Source organism: Pinus tabuliformis, chromosome X (assembly GCF_031772625.1).
Source record: "Pinus tabuliformis cultivar Carrire ecotype Pingquan chromosome X, CPIR1, whole genome shotgun sequence".
Taxonomy (NCBI): Eukaryota; Viridiplantae; Streptophyta; class Pinopsida; order Pinales; family Pinaceae; genus Pinus; species Pinus tabuliformis.
The window spans coordinates 394,060,395-394,084,640 of NC_142308.1; the positions used below are offsets into that span (position 1 = coordinate 394,060,395).

General features: G+C 39.0%; 1 protein-coding gene across 4 annotated transcripts in view; it reads left to right on the forward strand.

Annotated features, from left to right (window-relative positions):
• LOC149140189 (serine/threonine-protein kinase EDR1-like) overlaps positions 1 to 24,246 on the forward strand; it is a 499,775-nt gene that overhangs the window by 137,251 nt on the left and 338,278 nt on the right. For 2 of the 4 annotated variants that reach the window (XM_089447023.1, XM_089447022.1), the window contains exons 7-10: positions 12,593 to 12,781; positions 13,132 to 13,394; positions 14,173 to 14,301; positions 14,550 to 14,639. In XM_089447023.1, coding sequence (XP_089303149.1) covers positions 12,593 to 12,781; positions 13,132 to 13,394; positions 14,173 to 14,301; positions 14,550 to 14,639 — 671 coding nt within the window. The remainder of the gene's footprint in view (positions 1 to 12,592; positions 12,782 to 13,131; positions 13,395 to 14,172; positions 14,302 to 14,549; positions 14,640 to 24,246) is intronic. The other 2 variants (XM_089447024.1, XM_089447025.1) reach the window with 2 other exon arrangements.

Sequence of the window (24,246 nt, forward strand, 5' to 3'; positions counted from 1 at the left end):
TTCTTGTGAACTGCTCCCCTTGTCTATATTCTCACCTCCTTTGACATCGATAGCAAACACTGCTTCCCCTGTTTGCATCTTTTGAACACTTCTTGATATGTGTTCCTCTTTTTCTATTGGAATTTATAAGTCTATTTGTTAGAAATCCTTCATGTACTTTCTGATTTATTTCTTCCTACTTGTTCTGTTAATTAACAAGTTATTTACCATGTAAATGCTGAAAATAAATACAAGTACATGCTCAACACATACAAATCATCAACTGAAGGAAAAACAAGCACACAAGTGACACTGTTATTTTTGGACTAATGTCCCTGGAAAAACCCAATGCGGGAAAACCGGTGCAGCTATCTGAGGGTTTTATTATTAAGTAGTTTCAGAATACAATCTGGGTGCTAGAAATGGCTCACCCAACAAAGAATGCTCTTGGCAGTAGTACCTCTCAGTCGAAGACTGATATTCCGGCTAAAAACCCCCGATGTACAATCACAAAGCTCTTAGCTCCAATATGCACCTTGAAATTTCCCAGCATCAGCCTCTAAGGATTGCGTCAGCCTCTCTGGCCCAACGTCACCCCAACTAGCCTTGCGTCATCCTCTGGAGCCTTTGCGTCAGCCACGCTGGTTCTCTCTCGGCTTCTGCGCTGATGCTCCTGGTACCCTTTCTGCCTCTCTGCTTCTGTATTCATTGCCCCTCAGCTGCAACTCTGATCACTCCTTCGATTTCCTCAGCAAGCCTTGCCCCAGAAAATCGAATTCTTGATCAACTCGGTGTGTTCTCCAAGTGACCCTCAAGCCTCCTCTTATACTTTTCTCGTTGACAATTCAACGACCGAGATTAAGTCCCTAATCAACAACTAAGATTAGATCTGGCTTGATCCATGACTTTTGGACCATTCTAACAAAGTTTTATATTAATTCACATTAATATTTTATTTTCTCTAAGTTTAGACTTATGGACTCTGTTATCGCGCAGATTGACACGTCAACGCTCAGACCGGGGGCTGTCACTCTGATCCCCGATCCCTCCGTTTAAGTCTGTCCCCGCGGCTAAGGGGGGTAGTCCCTGTGAGATGATGAAGACCAACTGCCAAACAGTTGGGTGGGAGACACGAGACATGATCAAGATAAGCACTAAAATGATTTAATTAATTGAGCAGACCAGTGCCTTAAGAGATTGTGGCTAAAACGATTACTTGTTAAATGATATAAAAATATGGACCATGAACAACAATCATCTATCATCAGCTAAATCTCTTAAAATGACCAAAACGATATCCAACAACTGAAAATTAAAAAAAAAAGATGAAAGCCTTAAACCACCACGAGAATCATGAATTGTTAACCAGACATCGTATTCGTATCTCGACTTAAAAAAAAAATCAGATCTCAGTATGAAAGATATAACATGAAAACCACTGAATCCACGAAATTTTTATTTTTTTCGATTTTTTTTTTTTTTTTTTATTTTATTTTATTTTTTATTTTTTTTCTTATTTCTTAAATTAAAAAAAGTTAAAAAAAATGAAATCTAAAATTTATCTAAAACTAAACTATTTTAAACATAAAACTAAAACTAAAAAATCATTATAAATAAATCTCTTTTTTTTATTTTTTTTATAAAACCAAAATAAAACAAAATTTTAAAATCTAATTAAAGTTAAATGTAAAAAATCTAGAAAAGAAACAAAACTCTAAACTAAACTAAAATTAAAATCAAAAAATTTAAATTACAAACTAACAAAGCCTAAGTCCTAACGAAATTCGATTTTTTAAAATTAAAAAATATGAAAATAAAGCTAAAGAATTAAATCTAAAACCAAACATAAAAACATAAAACTAATTTAACAAAATCAAAACATCACGTTTTTTTTTTTTTTGATTTTTTTTTTTTTTTGGAATCTATATTTAAAACATGAAACTATATGAAATCGAATTTAACTAAATTGAAATCTAATCCTAAACCTATTGCTAACCCTAAACTAAAAAAAATCTACGCTAATAAAAAGAAATTAAGTACGCAGTACGCATTATATGACAGACCAGAAATTCGGATTTACCTGTTCCGGAGCGTAGAGGAAACTCACGAATGCATATCAAATCTGAGCAAAAAATTTACCACCTGGTGCAGACGTAATCGACGGAGAGCTTAAGGTTGATGGCGGGGAAATGCAGCGGAACGAGTTTATACTTACCTGACTGCCGACGGAAATGATACGCAGACCAAGAAGTAAACCTGGACAGATACGTAAAACCTGAGCTGGCGTGAATGAGATCTGCGTTTTATGTTTGCAGGTGCCACGTGAGGAAAGATTTGAAGCCGATTTTGATACCACGCTTTGAATGGAACGATGATGCAGACGCCAGACGGATAAAAGAAAAATCGTAACCCTGATGCCTGTTGATAACTCGCAGTCATGCCCACGCACGTATCAGAGAAATCGAAGTGAAACTCGAAACCTTCTCGATGGCGGACGAAGATCGTTTGTAATGCAGGCTTTCGATCTTTTTCTTGTCTTTTTTTTTTTGCTGCTCAGATTTGAGACGGCTTGGTGACGGGATGATTTTTTCGCCGGCTGATGAAAAATCGTTTGCAATTTCCAGTGCTCAGACAGCGGCTTTTAAAGTTGGTTTGTTGTTTTTTTTTTATGGAGCTGTCTGCGGATACCCTGGACGGCAGCGTTTTTTTAGATCCGTTTATTGCAGCTGAAATCCACATACGATCCAGGACCACAAAGCCCAACACACTTATGAATATCAATTTGTCTACGGAAATACTGCTGTCAAAACTTCGATGAATACTCGCGCATGGAAATTTCTATTTGCATGAAATTTGATGGCGGTCTTGCAGAGACAAAAACCCTATACCTGCAATCACAAAAGAAAACAAAACCCTAATGAAAACTGCATTTAGCAAAAAAAATATTAAAACCCTAGATCAGCCTAATAATTTACAGATTTGGCCCCTTCACAGCCAGATTTAACAATAAGAACAGGAAAATTTTAAAGAAAAGAAATTTCAGATTGTCACTGTGAAAAAACTTCAGAAATCTTCTCATGCAGATTAGAAAAATAAAACCGAATGATAGACCCAGGATCAAATCCAGCTGGGCTCAACAAAAAACGCTTGCGGGAGTTGGCTGGTTCAGCCAAGAACTTCCCCGAACGCCCACAAAATTCCTTCAGAAAATGTTATTCTGCACAGCTCAAAACAATCGTCAATAAAGAGGGCAAAAATGCTGCTAGATCTCAAACAGTAATGGAGATACCTGCCATTACTTCAGAAACCCTAACAGCACCCAAACCCTAGCAAGTGAGCAAGATACCTGTACCCACAATACTCTACAAAAGCTATTATTAACCGCTGAAAATAACATATGCAGAAAATTAAAACAATCTCACAGCATTTCAAGAGAGTAACACCAGCAAGATATGGACCCCAAAGTCTTCTTTTATTAACCAGAAACAGATTTACAAGAGAGCTTCTTCAGTCTTAGACTCACAGATCGAATGATCTGAAATGACCCCCTAAGACCCTATATAAAGGAAATGATCCTAACGGCTAGTTCGAGTGATCCATGTAGAAATGATCTCGACCGTTGATGAGGATCAAGACATCTCTTGATCTCATCCGTCGATTTATTATTAAAAAATGCATTCACTTAAAAAATTATTATTTTATTAGTTAGGGTTTTTTGCTCAAGTTTTTAATTAATATTTTTTTTTTATTATTATTTTATTATTTTTATTCATTTTTTAATTCATTTTATTATGGATCACCAAACTAAGCCTTCGGAAACATCACCTAGGACCTAGGACTTAGGACTCATGAGGGGATTTAAAACATTTTCAACCCTCAAGACACATTTCATGATGACTTTTACAAATTTACATCTTAAGGGGACAAACTCACTTAATACAGACCCTCACAAATCACCCAGTTCTGCGACACAACTATAATCTAGCAGATCAACACACTAGGATTCTCTAAAGTTCTAATGACAAAATCAATCCCGGCTTTGGGGTCAGGTTTGAAGGAAAACTCTGCCGATTCGTGGATCGGTGAGACGAAAAACCTTCCGGGACGTAGATTATCATTAGAAAGTTAGGTCCACCTAGGCAAATTACATACATGACTCATGACTGCTAAGATTATTTACATGCAGACTGGGTTTACAATCAAAAAGATCAAGTTGCTGATGATGGCAGGATGGCACGGACATGCTGATCAGGTGCTGCCCCTTTTTGCCAAGAAAAAAAGGGGGGATGTACTGCATGGGTAGTTGACCAGTAGTGGTCAACATCTGGCTCTACTTGGGGACACGTTGCTGCTTGCAGGAATGTGAGAATCCAGAATCTGCATCCATACAACACAAAAATAAGTAGCGTCCATCCAAAAATCAGCATATACATTAAGCACCAGAAAAGAAAAAACTCTTCATTTATTAACTATCTAAAACAGAAATGAAAATGCGGAAAAACAAGGAGTAGGGTTAGAAATACGCTACAAAAGGATGCCCTACGGCATCAGATGTGTTCAATGTAGTGCATACTGAGCATTTGCCTGCTTTCAGGCAAATCTGTGGGCTGCTTGTCGGATGTGCCATGTCCAATTTTGCATATGGTAGGACTTTTTCTTATCCGAAAATCAAGCTGCTCACGGCCGTCTGATGTATCAAATCTTCGTCTCATCTTCTTTCTCTTACGCTTTTTCTTTCTGGCAGGTTGAATTACTGATGATCTGGTACTTTCTGTTTCAAAACTATCAGATGAAGTGTGTAAGATATGCATGCTAAGTCTTTTTGTGTCTTGCATCTGATTTTTATCGTTTTTAAGCTTCTCTGGATCACCTTCAATCAACCATCTTTCAATTGAACCAATGACCTCCTCATAATAAGATGGAGCTTGTTGCAACAAATGAGAAGGCTCCTGATCTATTGATGTCACCTCGTTTCTCTCATTTTCCAATTGCTGAAACCTTTGAATTTGTATTTTATATGCATCTATCTGATTAGAGTGTTCAACCTTTATAGCACTAATCTGTCTGGCATGGTGTTCTTGCATATTTTTTATTACTTTAACATTTCCTTCCTTTATGTTCATCAAGCAATGCTGTATGGAATTTATTTCTTCTCTGTGATTCGCTTGTATGTCAGCCAACTGATTATTATGATGGAATGTCATGATAGTCATTTCCTCATCCATAGTGAATAATTTATTTTGCATAGAGTCAATTTCCCTATTATGATTAGTTTTCATGGTCACCATATTCTCCTCTAAGACTGACATCTTGCTTTGTATGCTTCTAATTTCTATTTCACATTTAGTTTTTATGGCCTCAATTTCCTTAGCATGCTGATTTTGCGTGACCTCAATCTCCCTATTACGTTTTTCCAGATGGGTGCATAAAGTTTTCACATCATTGACATAATTAGTCTGATTGATTTCCATATTTCTCACCAGCATCATTAGGTCTCGTATAATTTGCTTTTGCTCTTCTTTTTCATTGTCATTTGTCCCTGATTTTTTACTATCATGAACTGGATCTGCAATATTTCTGGTGGATGACACATTCTGACATGATGAATCGTCTTGGGATCTTTCAGCTGGACCTCTTATCAAATTACTTTCATTCTGTTGCACAATTTTAGAGGCAGAAGGCAAGCGGTTTGGATAACCATATCTATTTTTAAAAGCATTGACAATGTCTTCTAAAGAAGTGAAAGATTCCTTTGGAAAATTGTTAAGCCAATTCAAAGCATCATCTTTTAAAGAAAGGACAAATAGACGCATTTTGATATCTTCATGATTAAACTGAGGGGATCTACAGTATATGGTCATGATGCGAGTAAACAAGACTATATGCCTTCTAACAACGATTGGATCACCATCCGAGAAAATAGGTAACTTAGGAATGGCATCTTCCGGAAAATCATGGAGACGTTCAGTAAAACGACATGGCTTAAATGAATAATCCATGATGAATGATAAGGGATTAAAAGGATGATAGAACTAGATACCTGCTCAAGAAAATCAAGAGATGAAAATAGTGGAGTCGCCACTTGAACAATGAATCTGATTCTAGGATCCAAAAGGTAACCACAAGCAAATATGAGGAAAGCTTCTTGTCTGGGAAAAATGAGAAAGTGGAGTCGCCACCCAAACAGGAAACAAACCCAAGAGGCGCTGCTGATATGTGATAAAAAGATGCCAAAATATTGAATCTGCCAGCCCAACTGAGAGATGAGAAAGATGAGAAGATGAATGATTGTCGTTTGAAACACCGAGAACAAAGTGTCCCCGGCAACGGCACCAAAAAATGTTATCGCGCAGATTGACACGACAACGCTGAGACCGGGGGCTGTCACTCTGATCCCCGATCCCTCCGTTTAAGCCTGTCCCCGCGGCTAAGGGGGGTAGTCCCTGTGAGATGATGAAGACCAACTGCCAAACAGTTGGGTGGGAGACACGAGACACGATCAAGATAAGCACTAAAATGCTTTAATTAATTGAGCAGACCAGTGCCTTAAGAGATTGTGGCTAAAACGATTACTTGTTAAATGATATAAAAATATGGACCATGAACAACAATCATCTATCATCAGCTAAATCTCTTAAAATGACCAAAACGATATCCAGCAACTGAAAATTTAAAAAAAAAGATGAAAGCCTTAAACCACCACGAGAATCATGAATTGTTAACCAGACATCGTATTCGTATCTCGACTTAAAAAAAAAATCAGATCTCAGTATGAAAGATATAACATGAAAACCACTGAATCCACGAAATTTTTTATATTTTTTTTTTTTTTTTTTTTTTTTTTTTTTTTTTTTTTTTTTTTAATTAAAAAAAGTTAAAAAAAATGAAATCTAAAATTTATCTAAAACTAAACTATTTTAAACATAAAACTAAAACTAAAAAATCATTATAAATAAATCTCTTTTTTTTTTTTTTTTTTATAAAACCAAAATAAAACAAAATTTTAAAATCTAATTAAAGTTAAATGTAAAAAATCTAGAAAAGAAACAAAACTCTAAACTAAACTAAAATTAAAATCAAAAAATTTAAATTACAAACTAACAAAGCCTAAGTCCTAACGAATTCGATTTTTTAAAATAAAAAAATATGAAAATAAAGCTAAAGAATTAAATCTAAAACCAAACATAAAAACATAAAACTAATTTAACAAAATCAAAACATCACGTTTTTTTTTTTTTTTTTGATTTTTTTTTTTTTGGAATCTATATTTAAAACATGAAACTATATGAAATCGAATTTAACTAAATTGAAATCTAATCCTAAACCTATTGCTAACCCTAAACTAAAAAAAATCTACGCTAATAAAAAGAAATTAAGTACGCAGTACGCATTATATGACAGACCAAAAATTCGGATTTACCTGTTCCGGAGCGCAGAGGAAACTCACGAATGCATATCAAATCTGAGCAAAAAATTTACCACCTGGTGCAGACGTAATCGACGGAGAGCTTAAGGTTGATGGCGGGGAAATGCAGCGGAACGAGTTTATACTTACCTGACTGCCGACGGAAATGATACGCAGACCAAGAAGTAAACCTGGACAAATACGTAAAACCTGAGCTGGCGTGAATGAGATCTGCGTTTTATGTTTGCAGGTGCCACGTGAGGAAAGATTTGAAGCCGATTTTGATACCACGCTTTGAATGGAACGATGATGCAGACGCCAGACGGATAAAAGAAAAATCGTAACCCTGATGCCTGTTGATAACTCGCAGTCATGCCCACGCACGTATCAGAGAAATCGAAGTGAAACTCGAAACCTTCTCGATGGCGGACGAAGATCGTTTGTAATGCAGGCTTTCGATCTTTTTCTTGTCTTTTTTTTTTGCTGCTCAGATTTGAGACGGCTTGGTGACGGGATGATTTTTTCGCCGACTGATGAAAAATCGTTTGCAATTTCCAGTGCTCAGACAACGGCTTTTAAAGTTGGTTTGTTGTTGTTTTTTTTTTTTTTTTATGGAGCTGTCTGCGGATACCCTGGACGACAGCGTTTTTTAGATCCGTTTATTGCAGCTGAAATCCACATACGATCCAGGACCACAAAGCCCAACACACTTATGAATATCAATTTGTCTACGGAAATACTGCTGTCAAAACTTCGATGAATACTCGCGCATGGACATTTCTATTTGCATGAAATCTGATGGCGGTCTTGCAGAGACAAAAACCCTATACCTGCAATCACAAAAGAAAACAAAACCCTAATGAAAACTGCATTTAGCAAAAAAAATATTAAAACCCTAGATCAGCCTAATAATTTACAGATTTGGCCCCTTCACAGCCAGATTTAACAATAAGAACAGGAAAATTTTAAAGAAAAGAAATTTCAGATTGTCACTGTGAAAAAACTTCAGAAATCTTCTCATGCAGATTAGAAAAATAAAACCGAATGATAGACCCAGGATCAAATCCAGCTGGGCTCAACAAAAAACGCTTGCGGGAGTTGGCTGGTTCAGCCGAGAACTTCCCCGAACGCCCACAAAATTCCTTCAGAAAATGTTATTCTGCACAGCTCAAAACAATCGTCAATAAAGAGGGCAAAAATGCTGCTAGATCTCAAACAGTAATGGAGATACCTGCCATTACTTCAGAAACCCTAACAACACCCAAACCCTAGCAAGTGAGCAAGATACCTGTACCCACAATACTCTACAAAAGCTATTATTAACCGCTGAAAATAACATATGCAGAAAATTAAAACAATCTCACAGCATTTCAAGAGAGTAACACCAGCAAGATATGGACCCCAAAGTCTTCTTTTATTAACCAGAAACAGATTTACAAGAGAGCTTCTTCAGTCTTAGACTCACAGATCGAATGATCTGAAATGACCCCCTAAGACCCTATATAAAGGAAATGATCCTAACGGCTAGTTCGAGTGATCCATGTAGAAATGATCTCGACCGTTGATGAGGATCAAGACATCTCTTGATCTCATCCGTCGATTTATTATTAAAAAATGCATTCACTTAAAAAATTATTATTTTATTAGTTAGGGTTTTTTGCTCAATTTTTTAATTAATATTTTTTTTTTATTATTATTTTATTATTTTTATTCATTTTTTAATTCATTTTATTATGGATCACCGAACTAAGCCTTCGGAAACATCACCTAGGACCTAGGACTTAGGACTCATGAGGGGATTTAAAACATTTTCAACCCTCAAGACACATTTCATGATGACTTTTACAAATTTACATCTTAAGGGGACAAACTCACTTAATACAGACCCTCACAAATCACCCAGTTCTGCGACACAACTATAATCTAGCAGATCAACACACTAGGATTCTCCTAAAGTTCTAATGACAAAATCAATCCCGGCTTTGGGGTCAGGTTTGAATGAAAACTCTGCCGATCCGTGGATCGGTGAGACGAAAAACCTTCCGGGACTTAGATTATCATCAGAAAGTTAGGTCCACCTAGGCAAATTACATACATGACTCATGACTGCTAAGATTATTTACATGCAGACTGGGTTTACAATCAAAAAGATCAAGTTGCTGATGATGGCAGGATGGCACGGACATGCTGATCAGGTGCTGCCCCTTTTTGCCAAGAAAAAAAAGGGGGATGTACTGCATGGGTAGTTGACCAGTAGTGGTCAACAGACTCCATTAAAAATATTAATTATTTTAATATCTCCCAAATTGGTTAGATTCTGCCCAAACCATTTCTGGGTATTGGAGATCTCATGTGCTTTAGCCTTTCCACCAATTTTCGTGGCTAGAGTACATCCGATGCTACCTCAAATCAACATTTTCCGTCACTAAGCATTGTTCCCCCCAGAGTTTGCTTTCCAATCTTCGTCTTCATATTGAGTGAGAATTTGCAAAAATGTCAAATATGGACATCTTGCTCCATAGCTCAAAAAATCATATGTATATAAATCATGTCTAATACAACTGTCCTCCATCTAGTCGACCATTATATGTATCTTAAGAGTTTCTTCAAGGCTGGACATGCCTAACTCCACTAAGGCCAAGTTAGGTGTCAACATGGAGGCTTGCGAAACAATAGGTTGCTGGATCAGGGATTGTTGTACTTTATTTGAACGTTCTTCCTCATTGATGAAGCCCTCCCTCTAGGTCTCCAAAGCCTCATTTTCATGGACTTCATGTTCACCATGTTCTATCACTAAAAGCTCACCCTCAAAGGGCAATGTTTGATGCACAATGCTATCATCTTTTCCCTGTGACTCATTCTCATTTCCATCTGGCTCAACTTGTTCTTCAAAATCATGAATTAGAGGTTCTTCTTCATTCAAATGAATCAAATCCTCATACTCTTGATTTTATTCTGGGTTGTCTTCCCTTTCTCACACACTACATTCCCTTCTGCATACAAATGATCCTCTTCTACATACTCTTTTTCCTCACCAAAATCATTTTCATCCTCAGTCACCCCTTCCTCATGTTTTTCTAGAGCAATAGATTTTGAAGTTGGGGCATCATCCTCGACATGCTTGTCCAACATCAACTTCTTAGAAGATCCCAATGTCTCATCTGGGGTGAGACATAGCTGTTACCTTTGATTCATCTTGCTAAGAACTAGGACTTTCCCAATCTTCCAAGTTATTGTGTAAGACATGCCTTGGGGAACTAGGTTGGTTAGAAATAGACAAAAGAGATTGTGACTCAAACTGTACCATGTTCTTTAAATCTTGTTGTTCACAAAAGGCAAGCTTATCCTGCAATAAGGCTACATCTGCTACTTCACTCTTGCAAGATGCAGATTTCCAACCAACAGTCTCACATGATCCTCACATAGCTACTTCCCATACCTACTCATTGGTCATCTCATTGACTTGATCAACATGCTCACTCGATGAAAGTTGGTCAACAACCATGAGGTACATTAGTCATTGTTTGATACAAAGTGCTTACATTCAATGTTTGACATCAAAGTAAGGATCATGGGTTGAAATCAATTTAGATCATGATGCTTGGAAATTATACTTGTTGCCTAATTTCACGTTGGTGGTCTCTTCCTTGTAGTAAGGTGCAAATTCCTCGGGGATTTTCTTTCATTGTCTAGGAGGGTCACAAATAGGAGGCCTTGATTGAGTATCATGTCGACAACCCTCCATACTTAACACTTGCCATCTCTCCCTTAGCCATTGTCCTTTCTTTTGGTGTTGTTGTTGTTAGTTGTTCATATTGGTTCCTTGTTTGCCTCGTCCTATGAGAAGAGGGGCTGGCAATTGCCCAGAGGTTGATGTGGCAGGGATGATTTACAACTTAAAAGCTAAGTTAACTTGAGCTCTACACTCATTTGAGGCCATCACCCTAGTCCCATGCATTCATATGAAAGTAAAAGGGGCTTAAAGAAATACCCCAATCCCTGTGAGCGATAGTTACCCATACTAAAAGGGGACTCAAATGAAGTGAAAGCTTGCTAAGCATGCCAAATCAAGGCATAGAAAAAGGCTATGTTATGGGCGGAAAAAGCAGTGTCGAGGAAAGGGCTATTCAAGTAATGCAAGCACTCCCTCCCCAAAGGCAAACATGGATGATGGTCTTGCATAACCCATTTATAATTCTATGACATGTCTCATGAAATATACCCTAGACCATGTCACATATCACTTACGGCTATTGATTGAAGGGTTGGCCTAGGAAATGTTCCTCCCCCTAGGGTTGAGAGCATGTGGTAGGGGCATTTGATGATCCTCCGATACCTATATCTGAAAACTTGTATAATGCCATAAGCTAGTGAGATGTTTGAAGATGACACCTTGTGTTATATATATTTATATGCTGTTAACATTGAATATGGTCCACTTTTTGTGCTTCAATAACTGCTGTTTCCATGCTAGAAGATATTGCTTGATTCTTTTGGAGTTTTCACTTGATGACGATCCATAGTCCTTTTTAGGATATTGATGATGCTTCACTCATACTTCTTGGATGTTGATGACACACCCTTTGAAGGGTCTTCCACTGTATCTTGGATGTTGTGCACTGGATGATGAGTGTTGGGCTTGATGATGAGTTGGTATGTGGTTAGAGACACTGCTCCACCTCCAACACCTTGGACGCTGACCGTTGGAGGTAGGACGTTGCTTGTTGTTTGTCTCACAAAACAAGTTTCCCGTGATGAAATATAGGTTGGCATAAACAGTCTCCTACCTCAGGAAAGCAAAGAGCTCATGTTCTGACTATTTATGTACAAGCTAAGCACTATACTCCTGATGTATGCTCTAAGTTTAGATATTTTGCAAGTATAGGTTTGGACAAAGTTAAACTACTTGAGAATATGATATAACATGCTTTTGAAAACCTTCTGGAAACGAATATATGTTGATCATATCTTTTAAGATGCTCTGAAAAAAGTACATTTTAGAATAGTGAATGTTTTATGTGATTACCTGTCTGCAATGCCCTTTGTAAATCCTGAAAACTTAAAATTACATATTTTATGATACGTTAGAATGACTACTTTCCAAGTAAAGGCTGATAGAAAGACCTTTTTATATATCTGACCTAGCACTGTTTGTCGAATAGTATTTTTTGCTTAAGTAAATCTGAGATTCAAGTTTATAAAATACAGGTTTGTGAGTTTTATGGGGGACCTCTTTGTGATGCAATGCCTGCTAAGAATTCAGCTGAAGAGACATCCTTGGCAGATAACCAGGGACTGCAGCTCTTAGGGCAGATTAAAAATGGGTTATGCCGCCCACGGGCAATTTTATTCAAAGTCCTTGCAGATGCTGTGGGACTCAGAAGTAAACTTCTAGTGGTAAGTAATTTTTGCATGGTGAGTTTGGTTTATTTCGGTGAGTTAATGTAATTGCCATAAAATTGTCACTGGTAGGCATCTTATTTTTTTGAAGTGGGGGGATGGGAACATACTTTTAGATGTGTTATCAAGTGACTTTATTTTTACGAATGCCCGCATTTATTTTTAATGAAAGTGATTAGAAATGACTAATTTGAGGAAATTCATGGAGGGCTTAATCTTGTATTATGAGATGATCCTCTATTTGAATGAGTCCATCATTAAGTTGAAGACATCTGATTAGCTGTATTAGAGATAAAACTGTTTAACTGATCTCATTTTATTGACTGTTGAGAATGCTGTATACTCAGGGCCTACAACTGTATGATAGGGGAATTGCATATGCAGATGCTTACAAACACATGTCACTGGTAGTTGGATTAAATTCCACGGAGCTGTTAGTTGATGTCATGCGGTCCCCTGGCCAGTTAATACCCTTCTCAATGAAAGCTCTTATCATGTACCATGTTTCTTTGACTGGGGAAAGTGATTCTGCTGAGAATGATTCGTGCGACTCTCCTCTAGAGCCAAATAGTCCAATGTTTGGATTTTCAGATAAAATGGGCAGCGAAAGGTAATTCTTTGCTGTTTTCCCTGTCCATTTCTCAATAGTTTATTCCATGCTCTTATATGCATTTCCTGTTTGAAATTTTGGTGGTCAGGTTAGTGTCAAGTTCACAGTAACATGTCATTATTGGGCTCTGAATTACACTACATAAGACTTGTAAATGTATCATCTTATGAAAATGGTTGTGTTATACTCAGTGTTGCGAACATCTCGATAACATCCCGATTTTATCTCAAAATCACGATTTTTTGGCCTAGCTGATGTTTGCCGATTTTTAAAGATATTTTTATGGTATCCTAATTTTGCTGATGTTTGCCGATTTTTACCTATTTTTGCCCGATTTTCCCGATTTTTTGGTTTTCCAGACCCTTGCCGATTTTATCCCGATGCCGATGTTCACAATATTGGTTATACCTATGGAGTTCCCAAGTTCCTAGCATCTAAACTGACAGATTTTTTTAACTCCTATCTAGAGGGTCATTTCCTATCAAATTGTGTCAGAATCCATGCCTTGAAATCTGGTGTGTAATAATGAGGATCATCTGCTTTGATTTCAAATCGACTTCCTTTCTTTGCCTTTTTGAGCATTGCAAATATTTTTTCCAATGATGGATGCCTTAGGTCTTGTATATATGTCTATTGTGGATATGAGAATGGGTCTTTGTGCTCTCATCACCTTTTGTTGGCAAAGGGCAAGACACATTAATCTGCACATGTGGTTTATCTTTCCATCTCTGTATACACTTACCTGTGTGTTTGTTTCTGAAATGTGTGGCACACACAGCCCAGAGCAAGAAGAACATAGCCCACGATATTTATACTTTAGGAAAGGGGAGAATATTTCTACACAAGCAGGTCCATCATTGCCAAACATAAAGCTAAGGCCAGCTGCACGCATTGAGGGGAAATTAAGGTGATAATGCCTGTCTCCTCTCTCCTTCCCACACAGACTCCTTCCATATGTAATATATATTGGTGTTTATATTTATGTGATCTGACATTATTTAGCATGATTCTATTCTTGTATGAATGAAGCCACAGATTACACAGCCATCCAGAGTCCTATGCTGAGCTCTATATTTTTTTTGAAATCAATGTCAAATATGAGACATTCATTTTTAGTGAATATACCTTTTAGCAAGTTTTGTTGGATGATTACAGTCCATCCCGAAGTGAGCCAGATATTGCAAATAGTTTCTGGCGACGTGGCCGCAGGAAAGGCATTGTTGAACAGCGCACAGCTAGTTCCAGGTCAGATTTTAGCAAATAATTAGTTTTCTTTTGCATTGATATATGAAATTGACCATCAACATTTATCTATATTTAGAAGTTTAGGCTGTTAGGTTATTAACAGGATTACTCTTATAACCAAAACTGTTTTGCAGTGTGGAAACTTGGTTTTGGCTTTCAACATTTGTAGGTTAACTATACAGAGGATGTAATTTTCCATAACTGAACATGAACAATTCAGTTTTTTGAGATAGAAATTGGTGAGACCAGATTTAATCTACATTATACCTGGATTTTATTCTAGTATATATATATATAGTTTATTTTGCTACCGACTTATAGTCACAAAGACTAATCATCAATATATATATATATATATATATATATATATATATATATATAGTTTATTTTGCTACCGACTTCTACTCACAATGACTCATCATCAAAAAATGTCATTATTGTGAATATCCTTCATCGTGAGGGATATCTGGTTATATGTTTATGTAATGTCATGTTTATATGAGTCTATGTAATGTTAGTTTTGGTAGCATTGGATGTGCTCTAGCCATGAAAATTGGCGTAGAGGCTAAGGCACATGAGTTGTAAAGAACCCAGAAACCGTTTGGTGAAATTCCACCCGAATTGTATTCTATTAAAATAATTAATATTTTTAATGGGGTTCCTAAGTCTAAACTTAGGAAAATTAAAGTATTAATCAAAATATAGGTGAGAATGATCTAGAAGGTGGATCAAGTCAAGTTTTAATCTTAGCCGTTGATTAGAGACTTAATCTTGGCCGTTGAAGTCTAAACAAGAAAAGTGTAAGCATGAGGCTTGGGGTTCATTTAGAAATATACACGGAGAGAACGAATTGATCTGGAGTTCGATTTCTGGGGTTAGGAAGCTGAGAATTCGAACTAAGTAATCATTCTGCAGTAGAGAGGCAAGGATAGTTCGGGAATACTGGACAGAGAGGTGGAGAGACACTAGCGGAGGCAGTGCAACAGCTAGAAGGACCGGTGCTGGGACAATCTGGGCCCACACAGGCCTAACGCAGAGCCAGAAGGGCCAGTGCAGAAGTGAGGCTGGCCTCATGTAGAAATCTGAAACCGCCGGGGAGCTGCCAGAACAGCTGGGAGAGGTTGACACAGAAGTTCCAGAGGTAGAAGAGATAGCGCAGAAACTGACACAGACCCTATAAGGCTGATGCAGGGCCAATGCATGGGCCAACGCAGAGATAGCCGGGGTAAGCCAGTTCTGCTGCCGGAATCTACCGGGTGAAGTGAGGTAAACTCATTCAGTTTTCCGCCATTATATTTTCTTTGTCATTGGATTGCTGGGAGGGCATCCAACATTGTATTCAGAATTATTGCTTAATAATGGAAAATCTTCAGAGCTGCTGCACCCGTTTCCCCGCATTGGGTTTTTCTGGGGACTATTTTGTCCAAAAATAACTATGTCCTATGTATCTTGTTCTTTGCTCAGTTTCTTGTTTCATGGAATCAAATTAAATTGGTGTAGGTTGCAGAAGTAATTTATTTTTTCAGTATTTTTTAGAAAATAACTTGATAATGTATATTAAAATCAAGTAGGAGAAGTAAATTCAGTTTTGCTGCAGTAGGGGTTCCTTGGAGTAGGAGTTTTCACATTGTGTCAGAGGATTGATTTTAAAACAGGAAGAGCAGATCCAATGCTGACTAGAGAGGCCAATAAGCGACATTTGGTAGCAATTCAAATCCCTTTGAAGGGATTGCGTAGTCCTTGCCGGGAAGCAGAGATTCTGAGGAAATCTTTGTCTAAGAGAGTTGACAGAGAGGTACGATTTCTGGTTCGTGAGCTTGCAGAGGCAGAGGGAGTGACGCAGAGCCTCAGCGCAGTGCTGGAAGGGCACAATTTCTGTTGGGGCAGAACTCTGTCGGAAAAGAGCAAAGACACATAAAAGGGGAATTTTTTCCTCAAAGAACTTTTTTTTTGCCAAAAAGTTCGAATTTCTCACTTGCTGGGCAATTGACTAGTGCTTAGCAGTGACTAGAGGAGTCAGTTCGACAATTTGGGTGAGATGGCATCACATGGGCTCAGAGATCAGGACAGGTTGGAAGGAGCTTCCAACTATGTCATATGGAAGAGCATAATCTTAGCTGTTCTGGAGGAGTACGATCTCGAAGGTCACATCAAGAGTGTTGTGGCTGTTCCTGTTGACAATGATTAGAAGAAGTATAAGGCCAAGCAGGGGAAGGCGAAGAGGTTCATACTCGATGGAGTTCGAGATCATGTGGTCTCACACCTGCAAGGCAAAGATATAGCCCGAGAGATTTGGGAAGCTTTGTCTTCACTGTATGAAGGCTCTTCCGAACAACAGAAGATGTACTTAGAACAAAAGTTGCTGTGGACATTGATGTAGAAGGGAGAAGCGGTTAATTCCTATCTTCAACGTCTTCAAGACACAAGAGACCAACTTGCTGCAGTGGGGTCTACTCAGTCTACTGCGATGGTAAGGACGACCCTAAATGGAGTCTCGGATGAATGGCAAGTCTTTGTCCAAAGTATATTGGGTAGGGAAAGACTACCTTCATGGGAGAAGATGTGGGTAGCTCTTCAACAGGAAGAATTAAGGATGGACCTGGTTAAGGTCAACCTCAATGGCAGTAGTGAGAGTGGCACGAAGACCAAGGAGGAGGAGGAGAGCGCAGCTCTAGCGTCAAAGGGAAAATAGAAGTAGAAGTGAAAGAACATTTCGAAGGTGAAATGTTTCAGATGTGGCGAGATGGGCCACTTTGCATCCTAGTGTCGTTTGAAGCAAAAGAATAAGGATGAGAAACATGATCCTAAGGCAACTCTAGCAAAAATCGACGAAGATGAGTTTGCCATGAGTGCCCACGCATCTCCAGGTGGGAAAATGGGGCGATATTGAGCTGTAGTTGGGAGGACTACATGTGGGCAAGATCCTTGAGGAGTCCACCTCTTGGATCAATTCATTGCTACGAGAGCGCGAGATTCAGCAGTAGAAAGTTGAACTTAGTGTCAGATGATGCAGTGGATTGATTGGAGAGATAGACGCAGTAGCCTGAGACCAGAGACTGATCAGCGCAGAGCAAGGTTGGAAGCAGTGCAGATAGCACAGTGCAAAAGTCAGCAGCAATGCAGAAGATTCAGAGGGTCAGAGACTAGTAGCAGTCAGATTCCAACATTCATGGTATTATGCTGAACACTGTTAGTTCAGTAATTTTGGGCATTTTTTAGTTGCTTCTCTTAGCAACTGAGTTGCAATACGAATGCAATGTTAACAGTGGCAGTGCTAGTAGCATATCAGATGTAGCATTCGAGAGGGAGTTCTAGTACAGATGCAACAGTGGCAGTGGCAGTGTCATGGGCAACAGTACAACAGCAGCAACAACGCAATGTTGGTGGCAGCGACAATGCGGAAAGGAGATGCTTCAGAGATAGAGCAACATGCAGTTGGACATTGTTGCTAGAGAACATTCTTCGCTAAGAGGGAGTGTTAGTTTTTGGTAGCATCGGATGTGCTCTAGCCATGAAAATTGGTGGAGAGGCTAAGGCACATGAGTTCTAAAGAACCCATAAACCGTTTTGTGAAATTCCACCCGGATTGTATTTTATTAAAATAATTAATATTTTTAATGGGGTTCCTAAGTCTAAACTTAGGAAAATTAAAGTATTAACGGGTATTAATTGAAATATGGGTGAGAATGATCTAGAAGGCGGATCAAGTCAAGTTTTAATCTTAGCCGGTTATTAGAGACTTAATCTTAGCCATTGAAGTCTCAACGAGAAGGTATAAGGAGGAGGCTTGTGGTTCATTTAGAAATATACACAGAGAGAACGAATTGATCTAGAGTTTGATTTTTGGGGCTAGGACGCTGAGAATTCGAACTGAGTGATCATTATGCAGTAGAGGAGCAAAGATAGTTCAGGAATATTGGGCAAAGAGGCAGAGAGTGTTGATTTGGGGTAGCATCGGATGTGCTCTAGCCATGAAAATTGGTGGAGAGGCTAAAGCACATGAGATCTCCAAGATCCATAAATGGTTTGGGGAAATTCCACCCGGTTAGAGAGATATAAAAATAATTAATATTTTTAATGGGTTCCTATGTCTAAACTTAGGAAAATAAAAATATTAATGGGTATTAATATAAAACTGGGTGATAAGGTTCTAACTGACATGGATCAAGCCAAATCTAATCTTAGCCGTTGAAGACTCTACAGAAAAAGATTAAGAGGAGGCTTGAGGGTCAGTTGGAGATACACCAAGTTGATCAGTCAGTTTGATTTTCTAGAGCGGGGTTTGCTGAGAAAAATCGAACAAGTGATCTGAGTTGCAGCGAGGGGCAGTTAGTGCATAACGGAGAGGCAGAGATAGTGCCGAAGGACCAACACAGAGGCAGAGGAGGCTACACAGAGCCAGTAGGATCCACACAGAGGGCTAGAGTGATTGCGCAGAGGGCCAGAGGGCTTGCATGAGTGATGCAGAGGGCCAGAGAGCCAGCGCAGAGCATCTAGAGCACATTCCTCGCTAAGAGGGAGTGTTGATTTGTGGTAGCATCGGATGTGCCCTAGCCATGAAAATTGGTGGAGAGGCTAAAGCACATGAGATCTCCAAGACCCAGAAATGGTTTGGGGAATTTCCACTCGGTTAGAGAGATATTAAAATAATTAATATTTTTAATGGGGTTCCTAAGTCTAAACTTAGGAAAATTAAAATATTAATGGGGATTAATATGAAACTGGGTGAGGATGTTCTAAATGACATGGATCAAGTGAAATCTAATCTTAGTTGTTGATTAGAGACTTAATCCCGCCCGTTGAAGACTCAACAGGAAAAGTATAAGAGGAGGCTTGAGGGTTAGTTGGAGATACACCAAGATTGATCAGTCAGTTCGATTTTCTGGAGGGAGGTTTGCTGAGAAAATTCGAACAAGTGATCTGTTGCAGCGAGGGGCAGTGAGTACATAACAGAGAGGTAGAGATAGTGCCTGAGGGTTAGCGCAATGACTAGAGATGCTGACGCAGAGGCAGCCAGAGCTACGTAGAGGCAGTAGGAGCCACGCAGAGGCAGCTAGAGACTGCACAGAGGCTGAGGGGCCTACGTGGGTGACGCAGAAGGCCAGAGAAGCAGGAGGCTGACGCAGAGGGTTCTAGAGCTACGCTGAGGCTAGCAGCGCTGACGCAGAGCCTTGGAGAAGTGTCGGAAGGATTTTCGTGGGGCATACTTGCTAAATATCTGTCTCCGAGAAGAGGTATTACTGCTGTGTAAAAATCTCTGTTGGGTGAGCCAGTTTGGCACCCTAGTTGTACTCAAGAAATCTGCATAATAATAAAATCCTTAGAATTGCTGCACCGGTTTTTCCGGGATCGATTGTCCAAAAATAACGGTGTCCTTTGTGTGTTTGTCTAGTATTTTAGTTGCTGATCTATATATGAGTTAAGGTTGCATTTGTGTTTATTTTCAGTATTTATATGTATAAATAACTTGTTAAGGAATAAACAAGTAGGTGAAATAAACCAGATAAGGCAGTAGGGATTTCTAACGTGTCAGGCTTATAAATTTCAACACCTATTTCACACCTAAGATGGTAAGATACGGCCCTTAGCTGTGCTTTTAAAATTTTATCCTTTTCCTTGATAGCGACACTCAAATAAGTCTTTTCATCATGTGATTGAGATGGGCTGAAGTTTTTGACATATAACACTTTTTTTTTTGCAACCTGTTTTTCTCGCATGGTAGTCCTGAAGATTTCAAGCACCCAATTTTTTTATCTCCGATTTGGAATTAGCAATTTTTTTCCAATTAATTCCCCATTTGGTCATACACTTGTCATTTTTCTTCCTCCAAGTTTTCTTCCTACGCTTTATCTCCTCTACAACAATCATCTTGTGCCAACGATGTGCATCCATGCTTTCCACCTTTTTTAAATAACTTAACAAACGAATGATCGCTGAAGCCTCCATTGGGAACATTCCAACCTTAGCTAGTAGGATCTCATATGGGACCGTTGATTTGACTTTGAGGTTACTATTGATTAAGTGCTTTTGAATTCTTTCTAGCTGTCTCCGCTTGTAATTTGACATGTTGTTGCCTTGAACTTCACATCCATAGAGGACAACTGGGGTAACCAACACTCCAAAAAGAGCTTTCTTGGTTTTCCAATCCCATAATTCCGCTTTCTTGTATCTGTTCTGAAGAAGAGAAAGGCTCTCCAACCCCCTTGGATCCTTTTGGTTGTGCACGTCTCCCAGCTGAGTCCGTTGTGAAAAACAATTCCTAGGTGCTTGTACTCTTCCATTATCTCCAAGGCTTTTTCCTCAAATATAAAGTTAACTTGCTACTTTTTCCGCTTCAAGGAGAAGATAATGACTTTGGTTTTGCTAGTGTTTACTTGCATCACAAACTCTTGATAGAAGAGCTCTAAGGCCTTCAAAGGCTGTCTCAGACCTTGGACATATTTTGCAATTAGGATAAGATTGTCAACTTACAAAAGTAGCTTCACCAGATAACCTGCTTGTTGAATACCCTCTCCACTGGTGTTGTTTTGCCATTCTTCGAGCTTATCAATATATAGACCAAATATAGTGTGGAAAAGGGGTTCCCCTTGCTTGACCCCAATGTCACTACCAAAGCATTCTGAAAAGTCCTTTTTAGTTCTGATTTTTGCACTAACTTTCTCATAAAGTTTATGGACAACAACTCTATATTCATTTGGGATTCCAAGCTCTTCAATTTTTCTCCAAAGCTTATCCCTAGGAATAATGTCAAACGCTTTTTTGAAGTCAACAAAGTAGCAAAAGGCTTCCCCACTCTAAAAGTCCCATATTTTTTTGATGAAGTGCCTAAGAGTGATGCAATGATCAATTGTAGAGTACCTTGGTCTAAAACCAACCTGTCCTTTTTCTCTTTTACCCTCTTTTTCTGCCCAACTTTTGATTCTACGCTCCATCATGCCCCCAAACAATTTTCCAAGAAGAGGATTGACCATAATAGTGCAATAATTCGAGGGATTATTGATTATTGATGTCTCCACTTTTGTAAAGAGGGATAGCAACACTTCTTGTCCATTCAACTGGAAAATTGTCTTGTGTGATTGTTCGAGGGATTATTGATTATTGATGTCTCCACTTTTGTAAAGAGGGATAACAACACTTCTTGTTCATTCAATTGGAAAAATGTCTTGTGTGATTGTTGAAAATCCTTTTGATGATTGGGGCCAAGATCTCAACACTCCATTTTAAAAATCATGCTTGTAACCCATCGATGTCTTGGGCTTTACCACTTGATAAACTTTTTATACCACGCTTGACCTCCTCTATCGAAAATAACAGGGTTGTAGGGCTAATTATGGGGGGGGTACTTTTCTCTTGTTTTCTCTCATAGAGGAGCTTTGCATATTCCAACCAATGCGTATTTGAGATATTATTATCTATTTGCTTTCTCTTTTGTTGTAGTGCCCGCCAAAATCCTTTGGGGTTGTGCTCTCCCAAAGAGATTAATTAATTCCTTCTTGAGGTCACATAATTTTTTTTTTTTTTTTGTTTTTATCATATTTTTATACTTTTTCGTGCTTTCGGTGTCTGTCTCCTTCTCCTTAAGGGATCTTTTAGCAGCCCTGCACTCTTCATCATACCATGGATGTGAAAATTTTGAAGTCCCAAATTTCTATTGCAACAACTGATTATGTTTCTTCTATTTTCTAATTACTGAACAAAATTATTTATTGTTTCCTACAGTGAACACCGAGACTAATACACTACAGCCTTCACTATTTAAATAAAATGTGGAAACAAGAAACTGAACAAGAAGGAAATACACAACACATTACATAATTATTTTTGGACAAATGTCCCCAGAAAAACCCAATGTGCGAAAACTGGTGCAATAACTGAGGGTTTTTATTATTCAATAGTAATTTCTGAATACAATCTCTAGATGCCATCTTGGCTATCCAATACAGAGAATATCACTGACAGCGAGATAAGTGAGATTACCTCACACTATCACAGGAGACCTTGGCTGACCCAACCACTGAATGACTAGCCCCTGGCTGCCTCTACGCTGTCTCTTTGCAGTCACTGCGTTAGCCCAACATCACACTGTCTAGGGTCTGCATCACTCCTCCCGGCGGATCGATTTGCCTGTGAGATTCTAAGTTCTGCTGTCCCAGTCTCACAACCCGACTTCCAACGACAAAAAGTGATCCCTCCAGCAAATTTCGGATCTCCTCAAGGCTCTATGCTGCCTTTGCGTGGCCCTGCGTCAGCCTCTTTTGGCTCCGCGCTGCCTCTCCCGGATCTCTCTCTGCCTCCGCTACTGAGTCTTGCCGGATCAGGAGAAATCTCCAACCAGAACTATCGCTGCCCCTCACTGCAAAAGCTCACTCCGAATTTCTCACTAGCAATTGCTCTGCTTCAGAAATTTGATCTTCTGAACTCTATTCGACGTGTTCTCCAAGTGCCCATTGATGTCCTTCTTATAATCCTCCAGTTGAGAACCAATGACCCAGATTAGATCCTAATCAATGGCTCAGATAATTTGGACTTGATCTCAGTCTTCTTCTAGAAATTTCACCCACAGTTTAAATTAATACCCTTTAATTATTTTAATTCCGTAAGTTTAGACTTAGGCTTCCATTAAAAATAATTAATTATTTTAGTAAAACTGTCTCTGGGTATTGGAGAATGCATGTGTCCAAGCATCCCTTCAAATTTTGAGGCTTACAGCACATCTGATGCTACCAAAAATCAACACTCCCTCTTAGCGAGGAATGTGCTCTAGTAATGCAACCTGCTGAAACATCACCATTCTCTGTAACATCTCCCTCTGCGCTGCTGATGTCTGACATCTATGCCCACCAACTGCTGTGCAAATGTTCCATTTGTACTGTTGTTGACACTACCACTGCCAACACTCCATCCGTACTGCAACTCCCTCTCAAATTCTGCATCCGTGCTACTGTTGGCCCTGCCACTGCCAACACTGCATCTGCACTGCATCCTTCTCCAACTGCTGCTGCTACTGCATCAACAACGAAAAAGCATTTCAAATTACTGAATTGGTGTTCAGCATGATGCATCTGTTTCTAGAGTTCTCTCCACTGCTAGTCTCTATGTTGAACCTCTTAAGCCTCTGCGCTATCGCTGACTCTGCTTTGTGCCAACTGCATTGTTGTAAACTCTAGCTTTGTGCCAATTGCATTGTTGTCAACTCTAGCTTTGTGCTGCTCAGTCTCTACCACTCTAGCACTCCTAGCCATTGCAATTGTCACTCCGACACTTCTTTGCATCAATTGACTCGGTCCATCCTGCTACTACTGATTTGTGCTCCAGTAGCAAGGCATTGATCCGAGAGGTGGACTCCTCAAGGATCTTGCCCAACTGTAGTCCTTTCGAACTGCAACTCTAGATCTCCCTGCCTCCCTCCTGGAGATGACTGGGCTGTCACGGCGAACTCCTCCTCCTCGATATTCGGGTGGAATTTCCCAAAATGATTTCTGGGTATTAGAGAATGCATGTGTCCAAGCCTCCTTGCAAATTTTGAGGCTTAGAGCACATTCGATGCTACCAGAAATCAACAATGGATTAGTTGGAAAAGTGTTTGAGACCCTCTTCTTAGGCCGGG